Source organism: Procambarus clarkii, chromosome 17, assembly GCF_040958095.1.
Source record: "Procambarus clarkii isolate CNS0578487 chromosome 17, FALCON_Pclarkii_2.0, whole genome shotgun sequence".
Lineage (NCBI taxonomy): Eukaryota > Metazoa > Arthropoda > Malacostraca > Decapoda > Cambaridae > Procambarus > Procambarus clarkii.
The window spans coordinates 47419201-47431223 of NC_091166.1; the positions used below are offsets into that span (position 1 = coordinate 47419201).

Sequence of the window (12023 nt, forward strand, 5' to 3'; positions counted from 1 at the left end):
CATTTTACCTCAAGTTCTCCAAGCCACTACAGCTAAACCACAAGAGCTAGAGACTTTTTAATTGGATTTTTGTGCTTTCTGAAGGCTAATTAACAATGTCATAAAAAAAATATTTTTTTCAGAACAATTTTTTTTCTTGAGCACACCGGGGGATATCAGTTAAGGACCCCACATAGCAGCTTAACCACTGAACTGCGCAAAGTGCCTGCAGGCGCTCAACGGGGGGTGTGCAACTCGTCTCCGGGATCTTATATTTTTAGTGTACGATTCAAAACTCATACGGCTACATGAGGTTCACATCACCTTCCTTAAGGGTCTTGTATACAGACGCCATTAAAAAAAAGATCGTGGGCCACATTCCATCAAATCTACAAATCCATCACTCTTTGTAAAATCTCTTGTATGTATGTACCTTACCTAAATAAACATTTGATTTGATTTGATTCCTGGGTGTGAAAGCCTCAGTACTGAGTGAGCAACCAAGGCTGGTGCATGCAGCATAAGCTCACAGCACTGCTGTTCAGCTTGTGACCACAGCATCGCTTAATAATGTCAAAATATATAACTGGTATTATTTAGCCATGATAGTATTACAGAAGAGCCTGAGTGTGATAATGACTGTACAATGTTCAAATATCAGTGGATCAATGCTGTTCACGATGCTCACAGAGCTAGCCCCAGCACCACAGCATTATTTCGTCCATCTAGGAATCTTCAAACAACTTCATATGTTACTTTACAAAACAAACTTGGTCAATTATTTACAGGTTTTAGTGACCAGAATTGTGATAATAGCAGGATTTTGGTGATAATTAGCACTGTGCGTAGTATTGTCGGAGGAGGAAGTTTGGTGAGGGAGGGAATCCAGATAGCGTCACTGTGTGGGGCAGCCACTCTTGTTTTGCTCACATACTAGCTTAGTTTATTTTATTTTATTTTATTTTATATATATATATATATATATATATATATATACACAAGAGTGCTTACATTCTTGAACAGCCACTAGTATGCGTAGCGTTTCGGGCAAGTCCTTAATCCTATGTTCCCTGGAATACGACCCCTGCGAAGAATCTTTTTTACAACCAAGTACTCACCTTACTGTTGAGTTAAACAGAGGCTACAGTTAAGGATTTGCACCCAGTAAATCCTCCCCAGCCAGGATATGAACCCAGGACAAAACGCTCGCGGAACGCCAGGCAAGCATCTTACCACTACGCCACAGAGACTGCAGTGGCATAGTCAGTGGTGCAGATTTCAAGATTTCTTGAAAGAAACACTAACGGTGCGGTGATTTGCACCAATTCAAAAGCAGCACTACAAAGCCTTAATAAAATTCAGGCAGAAAACCTTGTGATAGTTGCTGAAATCAAGAGCTACGAGGGGTACTAACTAATCAGGGAAGAATCATCAAATTTCTATGGATCCCCTCCGATGTTGGAATCTGTGGATATGAACGAGCAGATGTGCTTGCTGCTGAGGGCGCTGAAGGAGACCATTTTGAATACTTCATACCCAAGACACTGCTACAAATTACAGGTATTATTGGGCAACATCACCATAACAAGGTAACCGAGGCAGGGAGAATAGAAGCACAAACCAGTGAATCTGTATGCTAATACTATACAATGCGGTTGCAGCTGGCAATCCCAATCATTATGGATGAAGAGATGGTGGCTGCAGTAGAGTATCACTGATAGCGAGAATTCATCTAGGATACAAATATCCATGGAGATTCGGGATGGAAACAACAGCTGAGAAGTGGAGTTGCAGAATCTGTGGGGAGTGTGATGGACACCACCTCGACCATTACCCGAGAGAGAATGTGAACATCTAAGAGACATTAGAAGTGTGTGTAGCATAGTAAACCCCACATGGTTGAGTTAGGAAAATACTATGTCAAATATAAATGCTGTTCTCAAAAGATTCCCCCATTTTGCACCTGCAAGCTGACGTAAGTTTTAAAGGGTAGACAAATGTTATCTTCTTGTTTGATAAACACTTGTTTTATAAGCACTTGAGACAGTTAAGCAAGTCCCAGCTGTGTCTGGATACAAGTGACAGGATGAACAACCCAGCGAGTTTTCTTCCTATTGGGGAGTTGTACATGCTGCTATGGCGGTGTGTCCACTCACAGGACGAGTGCCGTTGCCCAATAAACTCGTCCCTCGAGACAAGAACTTTAAAAACTTCAAACTTTGGGCATGTTTTCTTTCACCTATGAAATGTTTACTGCCTCTGTACATGTAGCAGTAAATATAATTTACTGTAGCAGGATGTAACCAAGGGGGTTACATCCTTAGGAAGATCAGTAGTTTGACCATTGGGGGGAATGAGTTTGATAAATGATTAATGTATATCAACAAGCTTCTTGTCTCCAATGAAATAGTGTTATAAAATCACTGGAATACAAAAATTAATTTTGATACTTATTTACTTATTAAAAACATGCTCACAATATTAATGATGCAAATAATCAATAACTACTTTTAACAGGGATGATTAAGTTTTAAATCCAGTAGAGAATCCTTATTAAAACAAAATAATTGATGCATTGCTTAAGAGAAAAATTCAAAGATAATTACCAGATTGACACCACAGCCACCAACTATAATTTATAGAGAAGCTATGCCATGTTAGGTTATCACAATGGTGCCAAATAAAAACAAGCATTTATTCCACCCAAACCATTCTTAACTTCCCATGTTTCAGGTTATCACATTAATACCCTATTACCCTTTAAACAAAACTAATCTCTTTCAGTTACAGTACAATAATTACAACAAACTACAGAAGCTAAGCTCATTAAATCCACTAAGTACAGTGGATGATGAATACAAGCTATAATTCAAACAGCTTCCATTCTTGATATAATTGTGAAGTACTGTACAACTGATAGATTATGGTATTTTACCGAGTAAATATACATAACTTACGGTTTCCTAATTCGTGGTGCTGTACCATAGTGCTGCTGAATCATCAACTCTCGTCTTCCCTGAACTCTTGCCACTTGAGGAGCAATCAAGGATTCTCTTACAGCTTGAGGGTTACGTAAGCGCACTTCTTGGACACAGTGTGGTGGAAAAAGGCCTGTAATTCCTCGCAGCACTCCTTCTAACATACCATCATCTGTGCTTCCAGTTACTGCAGAAGTCAAATATAATTCAATTTTTTATCAAAGAAAAAAACTAGATTGCTGCAAATATTCTTCGTAGTATTTATGAAATGTAATCATACATTACTTCTCACCTTCCAAAATATCTCCAGCATTTATGTCAAGATGTCCTGGTTTATGTGGAGTGTACTGGTGTAAGCAAACAACCAGCATGCCCATGTTAAACTGAGTGATGTCGGTAGGGGTAGCATCATAACTTTCTGCACTGCCACTATTTGACGTACACACGCCGGAGCTGTCGCTCACCATATCGCAACAGTCCACACCTGCTGTAAGTTTAATGTTTGCTAAATTTTCAATTTGTAAGCTAATATCTAAATCAGAGAATTTAACCAGTTGAAAAAGGTCCATTTTAATGAATGGACTAATTTTGGTTACCATATTTTGACACTAATATTGTAATTTGATAAAATGAACAGAACATTTAAAGCCAGTACTGTGCCTCATTTGAAGATATTTATTTTTATTAGAGCAAAATTTAAATCAGTATCATAATGCCCATAATTATTACGTACATACCACACAGTATTGTATTACAGTACACTGATTTTATTCCAATTGACTAAATTTTATACTTTAAATCAATTGTACAGGTACTTGAATATATCCAACAAACACGCTTCCTATTTTTCAAAACAGCTCTTAACTCTGATGATTATTACAGCAATCATGATTAACCATTTTTAAGCTGCATATTATCTTACTACTGTACAGCATATGGATACACAGTACTATAGTAATTAGTTTGGTAAGTAAAATGAACATGAAAAAAATAGTAAAAATTATCCAATAACATAAAAAGCAAGAAAGATTAGTTGACAGTTTTGAATAATGGGTGAAATGAATACAAAAATATTTAAGGAAAGCTGAGCTTATATAAAGCTTTAGTACTATACAAGCCTTATTATAGGAAGATGACAAACTACTGTATAACTATTTAGTACATAAATAATGACTCATAGAAAACAATGAGAAATTTGCCAATAACACTTTCAGACAAATGTTAGAGTTTTAGCATGACATTTAGGATGGGGAAGTAGCCAAATACACATTCCAGCTTATACAGAATTTTGCTTATTTTGAACTTGGAAATGTGTTCAACTGGGAACAAAATTTTGTTTTTATTATATAGACAATCCACATTGGGCTTCATTTGCTGTGCTTTAAGTAGGTTTTACTGAAAATAATAAATTATAAATTTTCCATTATTCTTACACACTGCACACAGCAATCTAAATTAATTTTATCGTCACTCTTTAAACAAAAGTATTCCGTAATTTAGCTAGCTAACATTCATCAAATTTCCATCTTACCAGCATTCAGACTTGCTGAACCTAGAGCACTGGCACACTCTTCGGAATCCATTTCACTTGGATGTGTGCACGTGGAGCTGCTGCCTGTTGACGTCTCGCTCAAGGAGGAAGCAGAGCTGAAGGGTGGAATGGATCTACTAGAAGGAGAAGGCGACGGTGGCTTTGTTAGAGCACTGACTTCCAACCTAGGGTCTGAATGTGTGCGGGAGAGTGGAGCTCCAGAAATGCGACGGTTTGGATTGTATTTAGGTGGCTCCTTGAACGGAACTGTAAAAATAAAGATTACTAGAGTCACTTGAATAACCAAGTGAAAAAACGTACAAAGAAGGTTGATGCCATAATTAACCCTGAAAGTCCAGTCATTGTCATATGGTTTTGCATGATGTACACACACATTTTGTGTCAACGTTTGAATGCCAAAGTTACCAATATGGTTTCAATACCTTAATGGTGATTTCCAGCAGTCATGGGAGGTGATAAAATAATATGGGGGCCACATGTAGTTCAGCTCCTGGTCTCTCATCATATAATGACCATAGCACTCACTACCCCAACAAAGATCTTCAGTGTACAATAATATTTTGGCATAAATTTTACTTAAACAAAGATTCTTCACTTTAAAATATTTATTATATGAAAAACACAAAATATATTGTTTGCAAAATGCAGACTTTTTTTTGGTCATGTCTCAAATCACAATGTAATGCCAATGAATACCAGAAGGAATGGGACCTGTAGCACTATGGTCTATGTCCTCAGCGTAACCAAGGATAAGTTTGAGCCCCAGACAGGACAATGCGTGACATTTGATTTTACCTGATGTGTGTGTTCACCTAGCAGTAAACAGGTCCCACAGGAGTGAGGCAACTGTTGTGGATTGCATCTCGATGATAGATAGTAGTTAGCCTATGGTGAACCGCAATGTGCCTAATAGGCTTCCTGTCCCTGACTGGCAGCTAAACCAAATTGGGGGAAATGTTTACCATTATCAAGGCCAAAATAAGGATACAAGTACTTTATTTTGTTTTCCCATACCAATATTCCTGAATACAGCTCTACCATTTTGTAAATAAAAATGGTTTAGTCAGGTGCCAATTTTAACAATAGCCACACTTTGAGGGTTAAATATTGGTTATTTTTATAAATGTAAAGTAAATATACAGTATAGTATTTATAATGATACAACTTCCAACCATCACTAATAACTTCCACTAATACTAATTCACAAAGTTATGTACAGTAGTAATTGTATTTGATACAAGCAAGAAAAACTCACCAACATCATCTAAACTATGATTTTTTATCACTTCAGCAAGTTCCATATTTCCAGCAATGACTGCAACCTGAAATATAGAACATCCGGTATTACAGTATAATATAGTACAGTATCTCATATTGTAATTATATAATACATTACCCCATTCACACAAATCTCTCTATGTTGCTACCATAGGCTGCAAATATCTTTTAGTACTGTACTTAACACTTTGGCTGGCCCAGTGTGCCCCTCCACAGCACACACCAATGTCGGCCGGGTGCCAAGTTAAATTTTAAATTACAAAACTATTTTAAATTGCAATTTTTATTATGGAACACTAACATCTATGACCATAAAAGATATCACCTAATAGAACACTACAGTATCTTTAAAACATTTTCAAAGGTATTGATAATATACATAACATAATACAGCCTTGAAATCTTAATAAATTGTCAAGCCTGATCAATTTTGAAATAGTGATGCAAATCATAATGCAATTTTTCCAAATCTTTTCAATCTTCTCGAAATACTAATTAGCTTATAAAAAAATTCAGCAACAAAATTCTTCCCATTTACTAATATATGGCATTATCTCTCTTCACATAATGGCATAAATACAGAGTGCATGTTAAGAAAATTATCAAACCTGATAAGGAGTCTGGTTGGCATAGTTAATGGCATTTTTATTGCACCCTCTAAAGAGTAAGACGCGGGCACAATCTTCTAAGTTGTTGACAGCACAAACATGAAGAGGAGTGTTGCCAGAGGCATTCTGAGCATTCATATCAGCACCATAAAAAAGGAGATGTTCTAAATGTTGCACCATCTTGTTTCGACAAGCCTGGAAGAGAAGGATATTGGTATCAACGATAAACCATTATGTCAGCAGGACCCATACTGTACACACACACAGTACATTTGAACATATGAGCAACTTTAAAAAAAAAAAAAAAAAAACTATTTTACAGCACCAATTTATTGACATGTTTGCTGATGATGCTGAGATAATAGGGAAGATAAGAAACTTGGATGATTGTCATGCCCTTCAAGAAGACCTGGACAAAAGTATATAGAGCACTACTTGGCAAATGGAATTTAATGTGAATAAATGCCATGTTATGGAATGTGGAATAGGAGGACATAGGACACACACTAAATTATGTGAGAAACCTTTAAAGAACTCTGATAAAGAAAGATCTAGGGGTGTTTCTAACTCCTGAGGACCATATTAAAAACATTGTGCGAGGAGCCTATGCTACAGTTTCTAACTTCAGAATTATTTTTAAATACACGGATGGAGAAATACTAAAGAAATTGTTCACGACTTTTGCTGGCCAAAGCTGGAATATGCAGCGGTTGTATGGTACCCAGGAGGAGGCCTGGTCGACGACCGGGCCGCGGGGACGCTAAGCCCCGGAAGCACCTCAAGGTAAGGTACCCATATCTTAAGAAGCACATCACCAAACTGGAAAAGCTGCAAAGACATGCCACTAAGTGGCTCCCAGAACTGAAGGCCAAGAGCTACAAGGAGAGGTTAGAGGCATTAAATATGCAAAAACTAGAAGATAGAAGAAAAAGAGGCAATATGATCACTACTTACAAAATAGTAACAGGAATCTATAAAATTGGTAGGGAAGAATTTGAGACCTGGGACTTCAAGAACAAGAGGTCATAGATTTAAACTAACGAAACAAAGCTGCCAGAGATATATAAAAAATTCACTTTTGCAAACAGAGTGGTAGACTGTTGGAACAAGTTAGGCGAGAGGGTGGTGGAGGTCAAAACTGTTAGTAATTTCAAAGCGTTACATGACTGTTGGGGAGACTGTACACCACGAGCATAGCTCTCATCCTGTAACTACACTTAGGTAATTACCCACAGCATAATTGCCTTTGTAAACTACAGGCTAGTCGTCTTTAATGCATAATTTTTCAACAAGAATTTGCTCTAATGAGCAATTTAGATTTACATCCACTTTCTCTTACAACATGTGATATGAACAATAAAAATGAAGCGTTAAAGCTATAAAAAACATTTTAGATGCATTTCAGGCATTTGGAGGATATACACATTTATATATAGGAATGAAAATACACAATGAAAGTGAACAGCACTCAATAAGTGGTATGGATAAAGGCAAAGTGTAATCTGAATTAATTTGTTACATTTTTTAAATGCTGACTCACAGGAAGCTCTACAAGTACTGTAGAATGATCACTGGGTTACTGCAATGATAATTAACTAAGTGTAGTTACAGGATGAGAGCTATGCTTGTTCTGTCTTCCCAGTACTGTACTCTTTTTCATACGACACTTTGAAACTGCTGAAGGTCGCACATCTGTGCCACATGAGTATGACGGCCGTGTGCCACACGAGTATAATTGAACAGTAGACAGTTATCCCATTTCTGTGTATAAATACATTTTTGCTCTGAATCTAATTTTAGTGAATAGATTTGTATTAGAACATTGCAATATAAGGGAGAAAGGAAATCCTTTCTTCATAATGCAAAGTTTTGCAGACTTGTTCCCACAAACGGATCCTCTGCCTACACTTGCAGCACATCTTAAATTTTGATGTTACTGATCTCTGGTCTCCCTGCACCACCAGGTAGAGATTAGACATGACCTATATCTGACAAGATCTCCTCAAGAGCTTGTGCCATTTGCACGAGGCATTTTACATTGTTAATAACTACTGTGAGCGGCTTGCACACCTGTCCTTACCTAGCTGCACACAGTAGTGCTCCAACATTAAGTTGACCAAACCACACAATAAGAAAGTGAAGGGACAACGACGTCTCGGTCCGGCCTGGACCATTCTCAAGTCGATTGTGATGAGGGAAGGAGGCGAAGGCATTAAATAGGCAAGAGAGAGGCGAGAAGGAAATCTTAGAAGAAAAAGCAAGGCAAAAGGTACAAAAGGTAAGGTGTTATAATATTAAAGTAATCTTGGATAATCCAACATTAAAGTAATCCCTTCCTGCCAAGCCCTTACCCCTCTTCACTCCCTCATGCACCACTACCTCATCTTGCTATCTAGTACTGTAGTTCACATTCACAGACCCAGTATGGCTACGTGGGACTGGTGTCCTTGTTGTTCACCTAATCCCTTCCTACATATCCCTCAAAATTTGTACACCACTTAGTACATACAGCACTTCTCTACTAAGCCTGCTTGTACCCTGTAAAATATCAATTAACTACTGTACCACAGGTATACTTTCCACCACCTTAATTTTCTAATTTTATACAATTTACATATTTTACAATTAGTTTATTTCAGCAAAACAATTACTGTCCCACTCCATTGTTTTGCTCGATCTCAGAAATAATAAATTAAATTTCAGAGAAGTGTGTTTTAGTAAAAACCATGGTTATTTGCCACACAAGTTTAGCAACTTACAACATTTGCAACACTGAGCTTAGCAACAATATATGGTCTGTAGAGTACAGTACTTGACTAACAAGAAGAACATGATTGCTGGTGGTGCATGCACACAAGATTAGCCCAACTGTGACGATCCTAAATACTTCCCAGTTTTTGGGCCCAAAATGACTGGTATCTTGCTTCTTTATTAAAAATTGTAATAATCGATTTTCAAAAAGTAACCAACAACAATTATATAACACTACAACCTAACGTACCTGCTATCTACAGTCCAAGTAAAGATGCTCTTTTTAATCTCTGTACAATGTCTAAGATATAGTTAAAAAGTATTGAATGCAGTAAATTCCCATTGTCCTAAAAATTCCTATTTATACTAAGGTTTATTAATCTCCAGACATAATATGGTGCAACAATTCATAGGTAATGAATGTATGTACTGTATAGAGAATGGTACATCTAATTTCTAAAAATTTCTTGGTAAATTTTTTTTTATTAACACGCTTAGGTATACACAGCATTGTGCTATGCTATTACTGTATATAGCAAAGATTACATAGTAAAATACATACCTGATGGGTCTCCTGCCATCCCTGGTTGTCAGAGGCCCCTATCACAGCATAGTCATGTAGTAGAGCCTCACAAAGTAGTGGATCAGTAGCATGGGTTACAGAATAATATAATGGCGTTAAACCACGGGTATCTCGGTAGTTTGGTGATGCTCCAAGATCTGTAACGATGAGAGGAGATTTGCTGAAGGGAAACTTGTCTCATGTATTCACTTTTCTAGGATTTCAATAAATGATGCACAAAATGTAAAATAAGAGTTATTTTTTAAGGTAGTTACACAAGATACAAAAACAGTACAGTATTACAAAACTGATTACATAATAAGTTATTATTATTATTATTATTATTATTATATACAGTGTATACAGTGCAGTACCAGTTCTTCCTTTATTATTTATACAGTACGTATAGGAAAATTTTTTTTAGTACATTATTAAATATTAAACCCTTAATCCAAAAATAAATTATGTAGATCTGCATATAATCATGAACATCATACTGTATTTGTATGGAATATTGTTCAGGTTATATTTTGGTGCACATTGTTTTAATTAAATTATTATGTAATTATTATATTATATATTATTATTATATAATTATTATATTATGATTATAGTACATGCAGCGTTTGAGAATACAGTACATTGAGGAGGCTGATCAAATTAGCATCAACACTAGGTTATTTAGAATGAAGGACGTATGGGTGGATTTGCTCTATACAAATGGATACATGACTCAAGCGTAACTTCAAAATAATTATTTTTTAATTCAATTGGTTTAGCATGTCTATTTTTGTCAAGCATTATGCCAGTATCAGATATACTGTACTTGTTTCTTGTATGAGGTTAAGAGTTCTGTTGCAGTCCTTAATAAAGCCTTTAAGGCCAGGATTTTATATTACAGTTTAAAGAAAAACAGTACACACAGGTGAATATGTGTAATCTTTATATTGAAATTGTTAGAATATGAACAAGGGTACTGCATGCTTGGGTACCCACTCTAGTATAATGATAAATGAACAGCAGGTGAGAAAACACTGAGCATGATTCTAATGCTGTAGTTAGTGCACTTACCTAGCTTATTATTTCTAGGAAAATAAGCAACTAGCACTGCGTGCATTTATTTGGTCAAGTGCCCCTGTATATAAGATATGAAGACACTTGCCAAATCTCACCCTGGTAACATACATTGTAAAATAAAGGCTCGCCTTCTCTACGCTTCGCACGACCTGGAGTCCACTCATTCATCCAACTAGCAGGGTGTTAATACTCCACACTCACCTAGCAAGGTCTTGACAGCTTCGAAGTTGTTGGCCTGGACTGCCCTGTGCATAGCGGTGACGCCGTCCCTGGTGCGGTAGTCGAGCAGGGCGCCACCGTTGACCACGGACACCACCATCCTCGAGGGCTTCTTCACCCGCGCCGCCAGCGACAACGGCGTCTCTGTGGGCCACGTGGTCACCCGGTTACACTCACTCATCCCCCACACATTGATTGATTGATTGATTAATGAAGATTAAGCCACCCAAAATGTGGGACGGGCATAAATAGCCCGTAAGTGGTGGCCCTTTGGAGCCATTACCAGTATTAGTAGCTGACACTGGAGATCTGTGGAGGTGCGACTGCACTCTACGGAGAGGTCGTGACCTCTGCGTAGTTCTCATCCTCTGACTACACTTAGGTAATTGCAAGCGCACACACGCGCGCAAGCACACATGCGAGTTATGAGAGGAATAATAAGTGACCAGCAAGATACAAAAGGGATCGACAGAAACACACAAATGTTATGATCAATGCATCAAAATAATGCACTTAAGTAAAAAGTTTCAACTGATTAGAAAAAAGAACGTAGTGGAAGCGTGAGCAAGATCAGAGATCACTTACAGATAATAATGATTTGCGCAAGTAAATGCATGAAGGCTGAAAGCACATCTGCAGGCCCAATAAGTTCTCTGAAGAGAAATTAACAAAACCAGTCAATGTCAAGCCTGGTCCCAAGCCAGGCCTGTGGAGTATACTCCAGGTATGCTGGGCTTGCCAGGATACGACCGGAGGTATACCCTGTCAAAGAACAGAAGCAAATGAAGACCTCTATAAGAGAGGAATGAATATGAAAGAATATGCAGAGAAGCAATATGCACAGCCACATTAGGAAAATGTCCAGGTAATGAAAGAAAAAAAGAGAAAGGGGGGGTAATATGGGACAGAATATAAGGTTGAAATCGAGACAAGAGGAAGCAGGAGAAAAACTGTGCACGTTCAAGGCTCTGTGGTATCTTCTTGAGGTTATCTTTAGAGGATTTTGGGGCTTAGCGTCA

General features: G+C 37.4%; 1 protein-coding gene across 6 annotated transcripts in view; it reads right to left on the bottom strand.

Annotated features, from left to right (window-relative positions):
* The window catches only part of Prosap (prosap), a 324394-nt gene that overhangs the window by 16710 nt on the left and 295661 nt on the right, over positions 1-12023 (bottom strand). For 5 of the 6 annotated variants that reach the window (XM_045765692.2, XM_045765687.2, XM_045765689.2 and 2 more), the window contains 7 exons: positions 10987-11148; positions 9709-9866; positions 6396-6590; positions 5765-5831; positions 4489-4755; positions 3250-3444; positions 2937-3144 (listed from right to left, as the gene is read on the bottom strand). In XM_045765692.2, coding sequence (XP_045621648.1) covers positions 2937-3144; positions 3250-3444; positions 4489-4755; positions 5765-5831; positions 6396-6590; positions 9709-9866; positions 10987-11148 — 1252 coding nt within the window. The remainder of the gene's footprint in view (positions 1-2936; positions 3145-3249; positions 3445-4488; positions 4756-5764; positions 5832-6395; positions 6591-9708; positions 9867-10986; positions 11149-12023) is intronic. The other variant, XM_045765688.2, reaches the window with a different exon arrangement.